This window comes from Pleurodeles waltl, chromosome 12, assembly GCF_031143425.1.
Source record: "Pleurodeles waltl isolate 20211129_DDA chromosome 12, aPleWal1.hap1.20221129, whole genome shotgun sequence".
NCBI classification, from domain to species: domain Eukaryota; kingdom Metazoa; phylum Chordata; class Amphibia; order Caudata; family Salamandridae; genus Pleurodeles; species Pleurodeles waltl.
The window spans coordinates 669,162,432-669,183,626 of record NC_090451.1 but is presented as its reverse complement, the minus strand read 5'-3'; the positions used below and the strand labels follow the sequence as shown (position 1 = coordinate 669,183,626).

Genomic DNA, 21,195 nt, shown 5'->3' with positions numbered 1-21,195 from the left:
CTGAATTTCTCTTTGCGAATCCACTGGTTTGCTGTCCTTAGGTCTAGAATGGGACGAAACTCTTGTTTGTCCTTCTTTGGCACTAGAAAATACCTTGAATAAATCCCTTTCCCGCGTTGGTTGATCGGGACGGGCTCTATTGCTCTTTTTTGTAATAGAATATCTACTTCTAACTGAAGAGCTTCGAGGTGGTGGCTGGCTGGTTTGGGTGGAACAGATGGAGGAGGATTGATGAATCTGAGAGCGTAACCATTTCGCACAATATTCAATACCCAGGCGTCTGATGTGATGCGTAGCCACTCGTCCAGATGATTTGAGATACTTCCCCCTACCGGAGTGGGTAAAGGAGGAGGGGGAAGCGAAGATTCAGGGCTTAGACGCGGGAGCCTGGCGAGTTGCCTGAGTTTGCGGCGTGGAACGACCCCTTGTCGGCTTTCGCTGTGTCGAGAAGGCCCTTGGCTGCTGGGGACGTGAGGACATCCAGTGTGGTGCCTGATAGCTGTGGGTGAATAGCCTTCGCTGGTAGGGACGGAATACTTTTCGTTGTCCCTTTGGGCGTTCGATGCCTACCGCTTTTAAAGCGTCTAGCTCAGACTTCATTCTTGACATTTCGTCATCGGCATGAGAGCCGAACAAGGTGGAGCCTGAGAATGGTAAATTCTGAATCCTCTGTTGTGCCTCTGGTTTGAGAGATGTCAATCGCAACCATGCGTGTCGTCTTAAAGCTACTCCATGAGCGTAGTTATGTGCCGACAGCACCGAAGAATCAGCAGCAGCGCTTATCACCTGGTTGGAAACCATGGCACCCTCACCCACGACCTCCAAGAAATCTTCCCTTTTGTCCTTGGGTAAGTGCTCTGCAAACTGCAGCATAGAGTCCCAAAGAGCACGATCATATCTTCCTAATAAAGCAGTGGCACTGGCTGCTTTATTTGTGATGGCTGCGGTAGAGCATACTTTTCGGCCTGCATCATCGATCTTTCTGCTTTCCTTATCCGGAGGCGAGGAGGAAGACGGTGATGTAGAGTGTAACTTCATTGCCGCTACTATAACCACCGAGTCCGGCACCGGATCCGATCTTAGGAATAGAGGGTCTTGCTCCGGTGGGCGATACTTTTTAATAAGTCTGGAAGGAGCAGATTTCGTTGTGGCCGGTGTCAGAAAAATATCCATTGCCGGTTCAAGAAGACCCGGAACCAGTGGAAGTAAAGGTCTTGACGATGTCCTCTGGTGTAAAGTCTCAAAAATCACTGAGGTCAATGGGGCGGGTACCGCCAGCGGGATATTTAGTTTGGTCGCCCCGCGCACTAGGACCTCTTGGAATGTGCTCACGTCATCTATGGGGGACACTCTCGGGGACGGTGAGTCCGACAGGGTTGGAGAGTAGTCCCTTGTAGACGAAGAAGAATGTCTATGACGTGAATGCGGGGTTCTCTGAATTGACTCATGTCGTTGGTACCGAGAGGAAGACGAACGTCTAGAGGAATGTCTGGAATGTCTTATGGATTCCGCTGGAGTCATCGGAACAGACTGAAGGGGGGGCCGGAAGAGGAGCCGCAGGTGTTACTGGTGTCTGCGGCGACGGCGGCTGTTGAGGAGAGAGCTGATGCGAAGCCGGAAGTAGGATGAGTGAGGCTGAGGATTCTGAAGTGGTATAAACCCTTCTAGGTCTCTTTGACTGTCGCCTCGACGTCGACACATTCCTCGACGTCGAAGTACGGTGACGGCGGGTGCCTCGACGTTGATTCCCCTCGTCGCTGAGATCCTCTCGACGACGACCTTTCTCGACGTCGATGTGATGACGGCGAGCACTCTCCCTCGACGCCGATCGTCCTCGTTGCGTCGACGGCGACCCAGACCAAGATCTTCTCGACAGCGAGCGTCCACGCCGTCTCGACGGCGAAACAGCTGCTGACGTCGAGCGATGCCTCTTTCTCGACGGTGAGCCGGTCCTCGACGGCGAGCATGTCGGCGCCGTTCCAGGCCTCAACGTCGATGCCCTCGACGGAGACCTATGCCGTTTATGAGCAGGGCTGGCAGAAGTAGCAGAGGAAACAGGGTGAGCCCTGGTAGAAGACTGACCTTCTCCTCGCTCTGTGGCAGATTGACCACTTCTTCTCCTGTCCTCTCTTGCCTGAAGTCGAATTTTCTCCCTGTCACGAAGGGTTCTTCTGGAGAAAGTTCTACAGAGGTCACAGGAGTCAGGCTTGTGGCTGGATGGAAGGCAAATTATACAGACCCTGTGTGGATCTGTTTTAGCCTTTTTTCTGCCACAAGAAGGACATTTATCAAAAAGTGAAGGCATTCTAAAATAGAAAAACCTTAAATTTCTGTCAGAACTTGACAGAAAAAGTTAGCAAATGTTCACTCAATATTAAAAACGTCGAGTGAAATTGAAATTCAAAAGGTTTTAATTGAATTTTCTGTCAAAAAAGCTTTGTGAAGTAGAGCTCAATGCTTCAGGGTCCTGTCAGAAGGATCCGGAAAAAAGAACTGAGGCAACTGCCTTTTGCTGTGCATGATGGGATACAGGAAGACTTTACTTTCTTAAAGGCACAGCTCTATTTACATTCTGTATAATGGCAGCCTATGGGCTACACTGCCCTGCATTGTTTTATTCTCAGGAGGTGTAAATAAAGTATGAGAATGTATTTTTTTATTACATTTCTACAATAAATAGGTGTTTGAACGTGAATTTACACTGCAGCTGCTTTCTTTTCAACAATTTGGCCTGTGTAGCTGTTCACATGGGCTGCACAGTGTTATTCTTAAGTGGTTTTTGACAGACCTTTTTCAAAGGGCTGGTATCTGCACTTAAGAATATGCTTCACATCAGTGCTCCGGGGTCCCCGCAGGCGCGCAGAAGTATTCAGTGCTTATTACTATACATGGAAATCCCCTACAAGAGAACTACATTATGAAAGGCAAGAGAGGAAGTAGTGTATTATTAGAGACCCATACAAAGGCACAGGAAGTCTCCAAGGACATTTTTACCACCACGTCTTTCATAGTAAAGGTGTTAAGAAGCTAAAATGATTATTTACAAGGTGCAAAGTCTGACTTCAGATGCCTGGGTCTTTCAAAGCGAAGGGCTTCTGAATTAAATTAAACTGAATATTTTTAAACTCTGCCACCCAACAATCATTCACTTCTCCAAGAAACAGCAGCAACTGGTTTCAGAGGATGTAAAAACCTGAAGGGAGTCATTGTGCTGCTATACAATGCTCCCCAAGCCAATACTAGTGGTGCAGCAAGAGTCCGGTATGTGTAAGAGCATCTGCTTGAGAGGATAAGATCCTGTGGGTGCAGCCTCCGCTAATGCTGAGGTCTTATTTGCATGATGTGACCCTCATTATGGAGAAAGTATTCTCAAAGTATGGCCTTCTTTTTTTGTCACAGTGGATTCAGAGGAAGCCCGCTCAGCTTTCTGATTGACATGCTAAGCTTGACTAGAAAGTAAACAGTGGAGCCCCAAGTGAGGAAAGGTGCTTCTTCAGAGAGCTGATGCCAAGAGACTCCTATTTCAGGTGACTTATTCAGGTCTTCTACAACACAATGTCCTCTGGCATCCGAAGATCTTTCATCTGTGAAAGTGTTTGACATGGTTGTATGACAATATATTTTGAACACAAATATCTTGTGACACGCAAAACTGTCAAAAATATGATTTAGCAAAATATGATATTTCTGTATTTATAAAAAAAATAATGACAAAAGCTTTGTAAAAACTACTATGGAAATGGTACACCAGCACCCCCCCCCGACCCCCTGACCCCCCCCCATGGGCTGCAGCATGTATTATGCCACTCATGGTGCCTTTTGCAGCCTGCGTGAAAAAGGTGCATGCACCCTTTCACTACTGGTCACTACACCAGGTCTTTGTAAGTCACTGCTATGGTAGGCCCTTTCAGCCCAAAGGGCCGGGTGCAGGTTCCTGTATGTGAGGGCACTCCTGCATGAGCAGAGGTGCCCCTACGAACTCCAGTTCCAATGCATTAGACCTCGTAGGTGCGGGGAAGCCATTTCACCCATGTACTGGCCACAGGTCACTCACTACCTCTGGTCCAGCTACATAATGGAACCTCTGAACCTAGGCATGTCTGGTATCAAACATGTCAGAATCATACCCCAATACTAATGCAAGTATTAGTGGCATGATTCCAAGCACTTAGAGGATCCCCCAGTACTGCTCCTACCAGTCTTCCAGGGTTTGTGAACAGCCCATGCTGCTGTAGTACCTCAGACAGGTTTCTGCCCTCCTGTTGCTTGACCAGCTCAAGCAGGGGGAGGCAGAACAAAGGATTTCCTGTGGCAGAGGGGATGCAACACCCTCTCCCTTGGAAATAGGTGTTACTAAGCTGGGAAGGGGTACCCTCCCCGTGCCACCAGCCTGCTTTGAAGGACACATTTGGTGCCCAACTTGCATAATCTGGTTTGCACCAGTCCAGGGACCCCTCGTCCCTGCTCTGGTGTGAAACTGCACAAAGGAAAGGGGAGTGACCACTCCCATATCCGTCACCACCCTAAGGGTGGTGCCCAGAGCTCCTACAGGAGGCCACTTGATTCTGCCATCTTGGAAACAAGATGTGCAGAGGCCCTTGGGAGACTCTGGTTGGTCAGGACAGGTAGCTGACATCAGTGACCCCATCTGATAGCTGGTCACCCTGCAGACCAAGGCCCCTTTTAGGACTATTTAGGGACTTCCTTGAGGGTGGGTCACCCAGGTTCGGCATGCAAAACTCCACCAGGACTCCTCTGCATTGATCTCTTCTACTCCTGGCCACCAGGACCGCTGCTGGACTTCTCAGGAACCAAACAAGCCTGCAACCTCACCTTGCAATATTGTTTCTCCAGCTCCTTCCAGCAATAGAAACATCTCCACAACTGTGCATCCTCTGGAGTCTGCAAGACTTCAGCTCAACCAAAGAAGCAAGAAGGTATCGCCCTCAGATTGAAGGAGTCACTCCCCTGCATCCACAGGCACCTAAGGTACAACGTCCAGCTGCTGGGATCTGCTCTCTGCTGGAACTGTGTAGATCCTACAACACAGGTGGGTGTTCTGAGTGGTCCTCTCTGCCTTCTGTCCAACTTGGGAGATGGTGAGTCCTTGACTCTCCCAGCCAGACAGAATCCCTGTGCATTGCGACGCTTGCAGCAAACAAGGCTTGTTGACTCCTGCTCCGAGGGACCTTCTGGCTCAAAGTAGCCCCGGCCTCCCCAACTTCATCCTTGGAAGGACAGTCTCTTCTCTGCTGCTCCAGTGATGTGGGACTCCTCTTCAGGTGTGCTGACTGGACCTCACTGCAACTTACTGTGCCTGCTGCCAGTGGGTTGGCTGTGGGGGTTCTGATTGCTTCTGCTGGCTCTCCTGACTGCTGTGGATCAGCCCGGACCCCCCTCCAAGGGCTGAGTCCCCTGGATCTTGCTGGTCCCTTTCAGCTCAGCAAATCCTGTTCTGCCCGGATTTGTACTTGCCAAGGTTTGTTGGTGGTCCTCCTAACCACTGACCCGTCTGAAACCCGGTGACCGACTTGGGACAGCCTCTGCACAACTTCAGGGACTCCTCTGCTGCTCCTGGGGTCCACAGCTGACCTTCCTCTTCCATGGATGACCTGGATCCTCTCCCACATAAGGGTGGGCAGTGGCTCCTGACCCACCTGAACATTCCTGCGTGGACTGGTCTCTGTCCCCTTCCTTTGCAGGTTCTCTTCATTATGAATCCACCGTTGGGTTCCACTGAAATGGTCCTGTTCTTGCAAACTTCCTTTTCCAACTCCCCTTCTAAGTCTATGGGAAGACCTGGTAACTTATCTCTGCACTCCTGGTCACTGGGGGTCATCTAGGTACTCAACTCTTGGTGTTCCAAGTTCTCCCAGCTCCCTACTAACTACTCCACATCCTTGGGTGGGGAACCTAACTTCGCATTCCACTATATTTGGATATGGTTTCGCCCCTCTATAGGGCCCTAGCTGTTTTCTGGTATTTCTTACCAAGGCTTGTTGTTCTTCTATGCCAATTCATGGTACTTACAGTGTAAACCTACCTCCAGATGGGGGGTCTGCCAATAGTAATCTAGTTCAGAGTAAGTATATTAAAGTACCTTTATGTTTAAAACACTGTGTGGTCCCTTTCATGGGAGATAATATGCTGTGTGACTATTGTGGTATTGCAAGTGCTTTACATTCCTCCTAAGTAAGTCTTGGCTGCTCACTACAGCTATCATTAGAGAGCCCTGGCTTTCTAGACACCGTTCACTAGCTAATAAGGGTTGCCTGGACCTGCTATAAGGTGCAAACACCGCAGGTGTCCACCACACACCAAGCCAGCCTTCCTACACACAGCATCTAGGGAATCTCTCCAAACATCATCCACATCTCGAGGAACTGCATAAGACTTGGAGTGGTGGCTGACAAACTGCAATTGGGTCTAAGACAGACTCCTCTCACTTCCCAACCAGATCTGGCAGTAGTGACTGATGCGTCACTCTTGGGATGGGGCGGTTATCTGGAAGAGGTGGAGATCAGGAGACTCTGGTCTCCGGCAGAATCTGGAATCCACATGAACTCCCTGCGATCCGGCTAGCATTGAAAGCATTCCTTCCCTCTCCCAAGGGGAAGTTGGTGCAGGTGTTCACAGACAACGCCACTGCCATGTGGTCCTACAACAATCAAGGCGGGGTGGGGTCGGGGACCCCTTGCCAAGAAGCCCTGCAACTCTGGACATGGCTGGAACAGCCGGGCATAACCCTGGTGGTTCAACACTTGGCAGGTTATCTGCACGCCAGAGCAGATGAACTCAGCCGTCGATGCCTAGCAGCTAACGAGTGGCATTTTAGTAGGGAGAGCTGCTGTTGACCTCGATGATGAAGTGTGTCTTGGGGGTCGACAAGTGTCTCAACGTTGGGGGCAGTGCCTTCCTGCCAGCGATGTGGCTTTCGAAGGCGAGTGCCTGCTGTGCTCCGACACTGAGCACTTTCGACAGCATTCTAGACGTTGACTGGAAACAAACAGGTATTTTTCTCGATGTCCTACCTCTCGACTTCGACCAGGACCTACTTTTTTTGCTATTTTAGATCTGTCACTCTGTTGTTCTTTTGGACAAGAGAAGAAAATTAGTTACTTACCTGTAACTGTAGTTCTCCAGTATTGGAATCTGTTATAGATTCACATGCTTGAATCATTCCCAGTGGTTGAGATGGGAGTCCCCGGTACATTATAATAACAATGTAGTAGCAACTATAATGGAAAAAAAGGCCCAAAGGCTTCCACCTTAGTAGCCTATCCTTGTCTCCTTGAGAAAAAAGGACCAAACCCAAGTATCAGCCAATCGGGCTTCCCCTCCCTCTAGAACCCTCCGGTGAGAAGCTCCAGTCCCTTAGATTTTCAAAAGCACGAGTACTTAAGAGAAAAGATAACAGTGAGCTTCCCAGGGGAGGAGGGAGGGTTGCATGTGGATCTATGAAAGATTCCAGTACTGGAGAACTACAGTTTCAGGTAAGTAACTAATTTTCTTACTCCAGCATTGGAACTTTCATAGATTCACAAGCTTGAATCAGAATAGCAAGCAGTAATGAAGCACATTCTATGATAAGTATTACCACAATCACTGAAATAAACATCACCATGAATGAGAGAAGAAAATACATGAAATGAGCAATTAATATGCGAAGAGAAAATCAGTGTAGCATGATAAATTATAAATAGTGAATTATCAAGAGAAGAATACAATGTTATACAATGTGTGCAACACATACTGGGCTGGCGGGAAAAAAAAAAAAAAAATCAACCGTTACCAGAATAAATGTCGCAATACTACTTATCCTACTGCTACATCACCCTGTGGTGTTTCTTCCAAACAATAATGCTTTGCAAACGTATGAGTTGATTTCCAGGTGGCCGCCCTGCAAATGTCTTCAATGGGCACGCCTGCGAAGAGCGCCGTGGATGCGGCCATTGCCCTTGTTGAATGTGCATGAGTTGGTCTGTGCAGAGGTTTTTCTGCCACTCTATTAAAATAATCAATAGCAGAGGCTATCCATCCTGCAATCCCCTGCTTGGACAACGGCTGGCCTTTTCTAGGAGCACTGAATGCCACAAGAAGTTGATTTGATTTTCTAAAATGTCTAGTTCTGTCCAGATAAAACTTGAGACACCTTTTAACGTCCAATGAATGAAGAGCCTGTTCCAATGGTGTTGAAGGATTTGGGAAATAAGCACCACCGGTTGATTAATGTGGAAATCCAAGGGAACTTTAGGTATAAACTTTGGATTTGTTCGTAAGACTACCCTGTCTCTCTTGAACTGTAAGAAAGGGTCTTGGATAGTAAATGCTTGGATCTCACTCACTCTTCTGGCTGAGGTAAGAGCAAGAAGGAGAGCAACTTTCCAGGATAACATTTTTAAGTCTGCTTTGTGAATCGGTTCGAACAGAGGTTTCATTAATTAGGACAAAACCAGGTTAAGCTGCCATGGCGGTGGAGGTGGCCTGACTGGTGGGAAAGATCAAAAAAGTCCTTTAAGAAATAGTTTTATGACCCTTGCGGACCACAAAGGAGGTGCGTTGTCCTTACACCTATAGCAGAATCGAAGAGTTTGCCAAATCTGATCTGGCCAGATGGATAAGATAAGGTAGTATCTGCTCCGGCGAAGAGAAAGGAAGTACTTGAGCCTGTGCAAAATCTTCTCCACTTCAGGCGATTGGTACTGTCAGCTGCAGCTCTGGCGAGGATGACTCTACAGTCTGAAGGAATATTTAGGTGTGCAAATTCATGGTGTTCAGGAGCCAGGCTGTGAAGTGAAGTGAAGCTGGATCTGGGTGGAGAATTTGGCCCACGCTCATTGTTAGGAGAAACGGCATCACTGGAAGAGGGATGCTGTGGCTCTCTGAGAGGAGAAGCAGCTCTGTATACCAATACTGCAAAGGCCATGCCGGAGCGATCAGGAGAAGTCTGCAGCGTTCGTTCTTGATCTTTGCCAGTACTCTCGGTACGAGGGGAATGGGAGGAAAAGCGTAAGCATAAATTCCTGACCATGCCATTGAAAACGTATTACCCCAAGAGCCCCGATGGAGATCCAGACTTTCAAAGAACCAGCATTTTGCATTCCACGGGGTGGTAAAGCGATCCAGGTTTGGTTTTCCCCATAGGGAGAAAACTCAATTTAACACCCCCTGACCCAGTTCCCATTCGTGGTTGGATGACACCGACCTGCTCAGAGAGTCCGCTATGGCGTTCTGAGCGCCCGGGACGTGTTCTGCTCGAAGAATTACTCTGTGACTGATGGACCAGTTCCAAATGCGCCAAGATTCTCTTGATAAGAGGAGAGATCTTGTTCCTCCCTGCTTGTTGACATAATGCATTGTTGTAGTGTTGTCTGTCCGAATAAGTACTGATGAGCCCTTTATCTTTGGAAGGAAAACGCGAAGCACTAGGCGGACTGCCTTCAATTCGAGGTAACTGATGTGAAAAGACCTCTGATGTGGCTTCCATTTGCCCCTGACTTGTAAGTGCTGAAGGAAGGCTCTCCAACCTTCGAGAGATGAACCTGTAGTGATCACCCATGGAGCTGGTTGGAGGAAAAAAGATAGTCCCACGACAAGTGAGAATCTTGAGTCCACCAAGTCAGAGATGTTATCATGGGTTTCGTTATCCTAATTATATCATTGAAAGAACCTTTGGACTGCGTCCACTGAAGGTCCAGCTGTTCCTGGAGGGGTCACATTTTGAGACGACAGAATGGCACCAGTGGAATGCAGGAGGATATCATTCCCAACAGGGACCTGAAGAGGCAAACTGAAACAGACTTTCTTTTTTACACCAGCCTGGACAGGGATATAAGCTTTTTCAGCCTCTCTCACGTAGGAGTTGCCTTGTTGTTGAATGTGTCCAAAACTGCTCCCAGAAATGTTGTTCATGGGTTGGAAAGCTGATTTGTCGCGGTTTCAGACCACATCAGGGTATGGTCTCAACACTTATTCCTAAGTGCCACAGCTCCCCTGCTGCTTTGCGCAAACACCACTCCATTTGTACCCTACTTGCTGTTTACCTGGCTTATCCTCCCTCATGTACCCACACAGTTCCCCTCACTATTTCTCATCCCTGTGTGGGGAGGTGAACAACAACTGTCTTCCACATTTCCTAATGTATGATGCCCTGCACACAAGGTACCTTTCATAGGCAATCTGGATCTCGAGTGGGTAGGAAGAGTTTTACTACACCCACCCTTTTCTCGACTACCTTTGCGTTCAAAGACTGAGTCAAAACGAGCACTGTGGCCTACTTTCTTTGTCCTGCATCAAGAGACTAGACAAATAGCACTTGTTAGTAGCCTCGAGAAAAGTCTCCATTTCACGGTCATTAGACGTAAACAGTGAGTTTACTTGGAACATTAAATTAGGGTTAGAACTTCCAAACCCGGAACCACACTCAGTATTGTGGAAGTAAGGGTGTATGCATTTCAAATGTGGCTGCCCTTTATGGGCAGCTCTTCAACCTTTCTAACAAATACTCCCCAATAACTTGGGACATAGGAAGTAAGCAGCTGGTAGTATGAGGCACAACTGGTGTGGTCATACTGGTCGTGACTGTGGTACAGAGGACATCCTTCTCTGGAACCATTACTATCATCTCCTACATTGGAATCCAATGGTTAAGATACATAGATATCATTTAGTACAAATATGCTTTATATGGACGTGCTATAACTAGTGCTTAATCACAATAAATCATAAGGAATACCAACATTTTAAGGTGCAAAAAATATGAACCACAGTGAAGACCTGAAGTATTTAAAACCTGCAGAATTCTGGATTACTCTTATTGTAATGTGAATGTTACGCATCTTTATGACACCCATACAAATATTGTTCACAATCCTAAATTGCTTACATATTTTACCTTCCAATTTGAAATCTTCAGTCCCTTTTGTCATCTCTTCCAACTTAAATTCAGAGCTCACATCCTCCTACAGATAATATAAACATGTTGCATTTCATATTGTTTTGTTTTTTCCAAGTAGAAAATATTTTCAGCAACATTTCAAAAAATAACATTTAAACCAAGTAAATTCCACTTTCAAGCTCTCTAACACAACTTGAATAATCAATTTGTACCAGTTTTCAAATTTAATTCAACAGGGACACTGTTAACCAAGAAGACAATGCACTCACAATTTAATATTAAAGACACTCTCACTTTTCATGAAGTACGAGCTCCTCCCGGGCGCTCTTTTCCTCTCTTCTCCTTCTCATTACTGAACCCTGCAAGAGCAGTCGGGAACCAGAAGGCAGGGTGAAAGTAAAAGGTAAAACTGATTGGATCAAAGGAGAAATGAGTTGTGCTCTTTTGTTGCTGAAACAGAGACCCTGCATTTGCCTTTTGACTTTCTGAACAGTTTCTTTACCCTCCCTTTACAATAAAGTTGATATGCTGCTACATACTGTTTCATTCTTTACTGGTTGCACTGACTGACCCCTTTGGGTGAGTTTACAAGCTAGGGAGTCCATGTCATCTTACGGATCTTTGAGGCTATGGACAAGATAGATTTGGGGTCCCCTGTCCGGACAAATGTAAATATTAATGCCCATTTCATTCTAATTAAAGCCTCCACAATGACAAACATTACAAAATTACATGTTAAACGTTAACACAGTCAAACAAAAAAGTTAAAATATGTCTTTCTCTGGACCTCAAATGTCTTTATGAAGGAAGGAAGGATAAGTTGCACTAAACAGTCCCACCCAGTTCCTAAATACTATATATATATATATATATATATATATATATATATATATATATATATATATATGGAAAATGTCACTTACCCAGTGTACATCTGTTTGTGGCATGTAGTGCTGCAAATTCACATGCTTTGCATAGTCCGCCATCGAGTGCTGGGCTCGGAATGTTTCAAGTTGTTTTTCTTCGAAGAAGCTTTTTTGAGTACGAGATCGAGTATCTCCTCCTCTCGGTGATAGTGCGCATGGGTATCGAGTCCTTTGTTAGATTGTTTTCTATCAGCCGTCGGGTTTGGACGTGTTTTCTCTCGATCCGGTGAATCTCAATTCGGAAATTCTAAAAGCTTTTTCGAAGAAAAACAACTTGTAACACTCCGAGCCCAACACACGGTGGACTATGCAAAGCATTTGTATCTGCAGCTACACGTCATCGAATGAATATATATATATATATATATACACCTCTCTCGAATACCATATCGACAAAGCACATAAACGGCGGTCCCGGCAGGGCTACGGCAGCCCCAAACACTGTACACTTGTCCATTAACGTCACAGGACAAGGCCCAAACACTCACAGTATTCAGTTCAGAATTTTCCTTTTTATTGGCAATAAACACCTCACCCAAAGAGTTTCGGCCTTAGCCTTGATCACGGTATGGAGCGGGAGTTTAATACATCCTTTAATACACAAAACAATAAAGAAAATGATTAAAGATAAACAACGGACCACTAGTAACACATGTTGTGATTGCCCACTAACTCCATGAAGAAATTCAGAGAAATAGCTTTACATATTTGTTTTCTGACAGAAATCCTGGATAACTCAGCAGGGCAAAGGGAGACTCCTTTCACGTGACAAATCTGAGGGAGTTAAACCTCTGTGGGGAGTTTTCTAGAGGGTGCTGTTGTCTGACTGGCTGGGGTTTGGTTCTTTTTTAATGATGGAGGTAAGTTAATGAAGAGGATGTTTCTTTTAGCCTGTATGGGCTATGTATGACCTATACTGTATTTAAATGTACTGTTTGACTCCCACTTTGACGACAGGGAAGTATTCAAGCATGTGGATCTATGAGAGATCCAATACTGGATAAAAGTTAAAAGCTCATTGAACACCATCCTGAACAATTGCTAGGTTCACTCATAATGAAAACTTCAGACAGATTAAAGAAAGGAGCTTTTCTACAGGCCTAGCGCACTAATTAAGAAATGAGCGGCCCCAAAAGTCTTTCCAGGAATTTGATGTTCAAAAGAGACATGCTTTAGCCAAAGATCAGACTTAAGCATTTAAAGCACCAGTAACCTGTGAAAGCATGTTCTTCATAGGGAAATGATACCTATTGATGAAGCATATTACATCACTGTAGAATGTAATACATTATGGTACTGGGTACTCAGTGTATTCTGGAAGTTTCCTTCATAGTCCCAAGTACAACATAGAAGAGGGTCTGCTTTCTAATCTGTTAAAAGCACCTGAGTTTCTAAGCATTCATTCAATTAACTTTATTGTTTCAGCTTTATCAGGGTAAACCATGTAATATAAACATAGGATGCTAGTTCTACAAAAAACACAAACAAACCAAGAACATATAGAGAAAGAAAATTAGTTACTTACCTGTAACTATAGTTTGCCAGTGGTGAAATCTTTCATAGATTCACATGCTTGAATCATTCCCCATCGTCGAGATGGGAGCCCCCTGTACATTTATCTAAGTAGTGTTGACATGGATATAACCTAAAGGCCCTAGGCCTCTTAATTTAACAGTCTATCACAGTCATTTTAAGAAAAAAGGACCAAACTTGAGCATCCACCAATCAGAAGGCACCACCCTCTAGAACCCTTCTGAGAGAAGCTCCAGTACCTCAGATTTCGGAGCACAAGTGTGTATATCAGGACAAAAGAAAGAGGTGAAGGTGAGCTTCTCCAGGGAGGCAGGTGGGTCGCATGTACTGCTGGCTATTCAGATTCAAGCATGTGAATTTATGAAAGATCCAATACTGGATAAGAAAACAAGTTACTTACCTGTAACTACAGTTATCCAGTATTGTTATCTTTCATAAATTCACATGCGACCCGCCCTCCTCCCCTTAGACGCTTGCATTTCCTCTCAGGTCATAATCTTTTCACTCTCGTGCTGGAAATTCTGAGGGAAGGAGCTTCTCTGGAGAGTGTTCTAGAGGGTGCTGGTGCCTGATTGGCCAGCAGGCAGGTTTGGGTCATTTTCACAAAAGGACTTGGATAGGCTATATGGGTGGCTGGTGTTTCCATTATAGCCTATAGAAAAAAAGGAAAAAAAATATATTTTTGCTATTTTATGTACTGTGGGACTCCCACTTCGACGACGGGGATGATTCAAGCATGTGAATTTATGAAAGATTCAATACTGGATAACCTGGAATAAAAAACCCTTCCTCGCTGTGATGGAGGTACTCTCTCTAATCCTCCTTTGAGGAGCATTTTGTTGATTTCCCTTTTGAGTTGTTCTAGATACTTCAATGAAGTTCTGCGAGGAGGATTCAGAGGAGGCATTTGGACAAACTCTAAAGTGTGGCCCTGTTTCACTAATTGTAAGACCCACTTGTCTGATGCTATGACTTGCCATTGTTTGAAAAACCGGGATCTCTTTCTGCCTAAAACCAGAGGAGGAGGATCGGATGCAGCCAGAGCCTTGGGTGTATCAGGTTCTGTGAGCTGAGTCTTTAGCAAGACGAGTTGTGCGTCCCCTAGAGCCAGATCTGCTGTAAACCGCCTGTGGTGGTTGCCTTTGTGTGTAGTATTGATGGAACTGCTGAGAGGAGGAAGGATACGTTGAGTATCTGTACTGCTGGAAGCCTCCCCTGGCCAACTTCCCACATCCCCTATATGAAGGCATTCCATAACCTCTCGTGGCTCAAAAGGAAGGTTTCAGATACTGGAGTGTTCCCAATGAATTTGCAGTATCAGTGTCGGATTTAATAGATTGCAGAGCCTCATCAACATGTTTCCCAAACAATGCCTGGCCACTGAAAGAAAGATCTAAAACATTATTTTGGACCTCATGGCAGAAAGATAGCTCTTATCCAGCCTGGCCTCCGAAGGACAGCCGCACCTGCAAGCTGACGAAACGCAGTCGTGGCTATATCCATAGAACAGTCTATCAGTTCCGCTGATGCCCGCTCTCCCTCTTGTAACATCTTCTTCGCCTCTGACCTAGCATCCCCTGCCCAACTGGTCGATATGCGGGGCGATGTCTACCCCTAGTTGTCTGTCATATCTGGCTAACACTGCCAGGGAGCTAGCCGCTCCTATCACAAGGCTAGCCATTGAGGAGAACCTCTTTCCAATATTGTCCAACCATCTACCCTCTTTGTCTGGAGGTGCGGAAATTGGAGCAGAGGGATTTTTGGACCTTCTTTGTGCCGCCTGAGCAACCACTGAGTCTAGAGGAGGGTGACCAGTTACACATGCTGGGGCATCCTCCGGTACTTTGTACTTTTTGTCTAGTTGGGGAAGCACCGCTGTGACCGTGGCAGGGTTGTGCATGACTTTCAACCCCTCTTCCCATAAGAAATTGACTAATGGTATGGAATGTACAGATTTCTGGAATGGCTCCTTAAAATCATATAAGAAGCAATCTGTTTGCTTGGACGGCATTGGCAGAGCAAACCGTTTAGCCGCTCTCTCCAGGAGATTATGAAACCCCCCCATGTCATCTGGAGGGGAATCCACCTTCGGTTGAGAAGGAGAAGGAGGAGCAGGAATAACATAATCATCCCACTCCGAATGAGTGTCAAGGAGTTCCCCTTCTTCTTGATCACCTTTAGAAGCATCAGTGTCCTGCGGTATGGTCATATCCAGCATGGCCACATTTGCTAGTGGCAAAGAGGTTGGCCTCGGACGTAGAGTGGTAACCCTTGAAACAGGTGACAAAGGAGGTTGTTGTTGCCTCTGTTCCTGAGGTGGAAAACGCTTACTGTAATCAGCCAGCATTGCATTGAAATCAGATAGCAAAGAGCTTGGTATGTATGCCTCCTCCTGGTATGGTTGATCCTCTATTTAGTACTGCGGGTCATAGGTCTCGCCATACTCATCATCGTCCTCTTGATAATTGAAATTTAACTGTGAGGGGCTATGTGCTGTTCCAAATGGTCCCTCTTCGTCTGATTCTTCATCCTCCTCCAACAGGTGTACTGGCACAAGAGGGGTTACCTTACTAGGTGAAGTATGCTTTGGGGTAAGTTTCTCCTAGCTTTAGTGCTGTTTTTCCCTTGTCAACTGCACAGATATAGCCTTCCTTGACAGTGGAGTCGTCGATGAATGCATAGATATCTTAATCGTCAACAGCCTTACTGAAGAATCTACCATCAACGAAGTCGTCAATGCGGACACCATTGTCACTGCCGTCGACGTGTAGATCCTCGTCGACGATGACGTAGCCGACGCTTTGATACTCGTAGACGATGACGTCGTCACAACTGCTGTCAGTGCTGAAAAGGTGGAAGTCGGCGTCGACGGTGAAAAGGCACTCACGGATGTCGTTGACGATGAAACAGTCATCGACGTTACAGTCTTTCTCCAGGAGCAGAAGATGGCCTTTTGAAAGGCGCAGAAGACGCAGATGGAGGTACAGAGGATGACTTTTTCGGCCATATGTATGAACACTATTTCCCATTGACACAGAATGGGAAAAACCCTTTGATACATCTGGCCCTTTGTGGCTTTCAGAGCTGCTGGCATGACCTCTTTCCCCTTTTTTGGAGAATCTGTGAAGTGAAGTACATAGCTGTGGCCCTTGTAAGAACATGAGGAGGTCTTTTTGTGGGCTTTTCTTGATTGCACTGAAAAAGATCTTGAATGTGATCTAGCCCTTTTTGATGACTTTTTAGCGGATGTTGAGGAGTCATCATTATCTGACTCAGAGACATGATTATCTCTGGAGTTAAGTTTTTGCAGCCATAACAACAATCTGCCTTCTCTATCTTTCAGAGTCTTGGAAGAAAAGGTACGACAAACCTTGCAGTCCTTAGCGGAGTGGTCTGGATAGAGGCAATATATGTAGTCCTGATGAGGGTCTTCAGAGTGTGGTCTCTTTTTCCCACAGCTCATGCAGGCTCTGAATAAACCCTTCTTTTCCTTGTCCGACATGCTGTAGGCCTTACCCGCAATCGGTCAAAAGAAGTTTAGCAGAAGAAAATCAGCTTACAACTAGTTAAAAAGCGTGAAGAGACTCCCTAGCACGACGTGCAGTAGAAAATCTGAAGTACTGGAGCTTCTCTAAGGAGGGTTCTAGAGGGTGGTGTCTTCTGATTGGTGGATGCTCAAGTTTGGCCCTTTTTTCCTAAAATGACTATGATAGACTGTTAAATTAAAAGGCCTAGAGCCCTTAGGTTATATCTATGTCAACACTACTTAGTTAAATGTACCGGGGGCTCCCATCTCGACGACGGGGAATGACTCAAGCATGTGAATCTATGAAAGTTCCAATACTGGAGTAAATAAAAGTCATAACAGCGCCACCAAAAGGATAAAAAAGTTATTTGGGCTTGTAGCTCTTCGTCCATCTAGTAGTACAATGCAATTAATATGTTTCTCTCTGTTTAGGTACACAGGGTCAGAACTAAAATAGGTATTGCCTAAAACATATTAATTCAGAGACAATATTCTCTTAGGTCACTGTGTAGGACAAAGAATATAAAGGGCAAATAATTCTCTTGCTTTGCACAAATGTGGAAAATATAGGGGACATGGATATTAAATTAAAAGCAAAATTTGACAATTGATAGAAAGGCAAAACATCTTAGTATCACTAAATAAGATGTGGCCGGACCTGGCCTATTTAGTGAGGAAATATATCAACTGAACTGAGTACTGTTCTTTGTGAATTTATATACAAAACAATCTAAGATGAGAGGAAAGTGCAAACAAAGTTTACTACCCTTGACTGTGTAAATCAGCTCATAAGATGCTTATGCTAAGTGCAAGTAATTTTGGCTTTGCACACAGACCTCCTTAACTTTAGGGGGTGCTATTAAATTGACTCTGAAGTCAAACCTCCTGCATCTTTATCCATGATTTTTGACAGTAAGAAGCTCTACGAAAAGCTATACCAGCCTTAAGCATTGGTGTAAGACTTAAGACCCAGCTGGTACACATTCTGTTGTACTTGGGTACTTTTGAAGCAGCGTAGATATAGAAAGACACCTGATTAAAAATAGACTCAGAGTCAGTACGAAGGCACAGAATCACAGCAGCACTGTAGTGTCTGATCATATAAGTAAGGAGGGGACACAGATATTTCCTTGCCTCCAATGAGGTGGTGTAATATAATATGAAGTAAGCAACGGTCTCATCGCCTGCTTGCCTGCAGCTGCAAACAACTAAAGCCTTTGTTTTGTTTGAACTTATGTACAAAGACCTTTTTAATTCCGGAAATAACTGGTCCATGTTACATAAAGGCTTAAAAAATCCTGAAAACATGTCACCCATTTGCCCTTCAACATTACAATATTATATACCAGAATTCCTCTTTGATTAACTGTGCACTTACACGTGGGACAACAACTCAGAATTGGTCCAAAACGTCGTACAACCAATGGCTGCTACAGTACATGCCATACAGTTTCCCCTTGGTATGCCAAACGCCGGCCAAGATGGCATCCCCATGGTAATATAAACGACTGGTACTCAATCAGACTTCATGCAAGATTCTGAAGTTCAGGTTTAGTCCATATTCAGGGGAAAAAAAAATTAGTTTGAGTGCTAAAATTAGGTCTACAGATCCCATTCCCAACTCCAACTTAAGGACAGTCATGGGTGCTCCAGGACCTAAAAGTAGCAGGCAGGTAAAAAAACATTTTTCAGTAAAACAGCAGCATGTTATTGTCCCCACAGCTTAGCTCCAAAGCAGCCCACGCCTACAGTCTTTATTTAGCACACCTCAAGGGCAGGGTGGATAAATCTTAGATTTGAATCTTTTATGGTTGTGAAATTAGGCCTTAACTGAGAAAGCTCTGCATTTTAAGCACTATTGTTCAAGCCCACCTAACGCTTAAGAGTGACCATTCAGACCTGGCCTCCAGCTGATGGAAGTCAACCAGTATATGTCACTCGATATCACAGGCCAGTGGGGCTGGGACCAAAGCAGTTGTCGTCTTCCTCCTTCTCTGCAGGCTTGTAGGTCAGCAATCCTTTCTTCAGGTTGCAGGAATCTGATTTCCTGGGATCCGGGGAGCCCCTAAATACTGAATTTAGGGGGGTGTTTAGGTCTGGGAGGGCAGTAGCCAATGGCTACTGTCCTTGAGGGTGGCTACACCCTCTTTGTGCCTCCTCCCTGTGGGCACCAATCCTATTGGGGGAATCCTCCAAACTCAAGATGGAGGATTTCTAAAGGCAGGGGTCACCTCAGCTCAGGACACCTTAGGGGCTGTTCTGACTGGCCAGTGACTCCTCCTTGTTTTTCTCATTATCTCCTCCAGCCTTGCCGCCAAAAGTGGGGGCAGTGGCCGGAGGGGCGGGCATCTCCACTAGCTGGGATGCCCTGGGCCGTTATAACAAAAGGGGTGAGCCTTTGAGGCTCACGGCCAGGTGTTACAGTTTCTGCAGGTGGAGGTGAGAAGCACCTCCACCCAGTACAGGCTTTGTTCCTGGCCACAGAATGACAAAGGCACTCTCTCCATGTGGCCAGCAACATGTCTGGTGTGTGGCAGGCTGACAGGAACTGGTCAGCCTATACTAGAAGTCGGGTAGGTATTCAGGGGGCATCTCTAAGATGCCCTCTGGGTGTATTTTACAATAAAATGTACACTGGCATCAGTGTGCATTTATTGTGCTGAGAAGTTTGATAACAAACTTCCCAGATTTCAGTGTAGCCATTATGGAACTGTGGAGTTCGTGTTTGACAAACTCCCAGACCATATACTCTTATGGTTACCCTGCACTTACAATGTCTAAGGTTTTGCTTAGACACTTTAGGGGCATGGTGCCCATGCACATATGCCCTCACCTGTGGTATAGTGCACCCTGCCTTAGGGCTGTAAGGCCTGCTAGAGGGGTGACTTACCTATGCCAAAGGCAGTGTGAGGTTAGCATGGCACTCTGAGGGGAGTGCCATGTCGACTTAGTCATTTTTTACATAACTTGGCATCAGCAAAGGCAAAAAGTTAGGGGTTAACCATGCCAAGGAGGCATTTACTTACAACATGTATATGTATGAAATAACTATGAAAAATAATATTTTAGTAGATACTTTCAATAGCAATATAATATATACATGTACACACAGCAATGCAGTCTGTTGAGAAACAGGCTAAAAATGCTTTTTTTTAAACATACACTAAAACTTTCAATTAAAGTTAAAACTTTCTGTATTCAAGGTAGAAGGCATAGAAAGTATAAGCAATCCATTTCAAAAGAGAAAAACTACATTGAAAATAAAGGAGGAACATTAGCCAATAGGCTACATGCAGTTTAATACATCAGAACCAAAAACTTGGCACTGTGCCTTTAAGACCCTGAGCACCTCCAGTATCCCACCATGCCTCAGGGGTGAGAGTGAGGTGACAGTTGGTTCACAGTTAAGTCAGAACTTTGTTTTCGGTGATAATGAGCAAACGGCTACACACGAGTATCATTGCATTTCTACAAATTGTGTCCGGGGAGGAGGGTGGGTTGTTTATGACTTGGATGAGGACACCCCTGGATAAGAACTAGGATTTACAGGTATGTAACTTATCCTTCTCTTCCAGGGGATCCTCATCAATAGTCACAAACACTGAATAGAATAGCAAGCCCATCCTCAATCTCTGCAGACAGAATGATAGAAGTGCAGGAAAAAACCACTTAGCTATGCAAATACATTTCTCAGAGAAGCTTGACCCACTTGAGTGTTTGCTTTGGCATCTGAATTTATACAGTAGTGCCTGGTAAAAGTATGTACAGATCTCCATGTGGCAGCTTTGCAAGTCTCAGAGATGGGTACATTCCTAAGAAGGGCTGCAGTCGCTGCGTTCCCTCTCGTTGAATGAGCCTTAGGCCTAGCCGTTAAGTGTTTGTTAGCCAATTGATAAGCAGTCAAAATACAGGGAGTGCAGAATTATTAGGCAAGTTGTATTTTTGAGGATTCATTTTATTATTGAACAACAACCATGTTCTCAATGAACCCAAAAAACTCATTAATATCAAAGCTGAATATTTTTGAAAGTAGTTTTTAGTTTGTTTTTAGTTTTAGCTATGTTAGGGGGATATCTGTGTGTGCAGGTGACTATTACTGTGCATAATTATTAGGCAACTTAACAAAAAAAAATATATACCCATTTCAATTATTTATTATTACCAGTGAAACCAATATAACATCTCAACATTCACAAATATACATTTCTGACATTCAAAAACAAAACAAAAACAAATCAGTGACCAATATAGCCACCTTTCTTTGCAAGGACACTCAAAAGCCTGCCATCCATGGATTCTGTCAGTGTTTTGAT

The 21,195-nt window shown here is 45.1% G+C and overlaps 1 protein-coding gene across 3 annotated transcripts in view; it reads right to left on the bottom strand.

The window, feature by feature from the left end:
* The window catches only part of HORMAD1 (HORMA domain containing 1), a 326,846-nt gene that overhangs the window by 94,091 nt on the left and 211,560 nt on the right, over positions 1–21,195 (bottom strand). For all 3 annotated transcript variants that reach the window (XM_069216936.1, XM_069216938.1, XM_069216937.1), the window contains one exon: positions 10,895–10,961. In XM_069216936.1, coding sequence (XP_069073037.1) covers positions 10,895–10,961 — 67 coding nt within the window. The remainder of the gene's footprint in view (positions 1–10,894; positions 10,962–21,195) is intronic.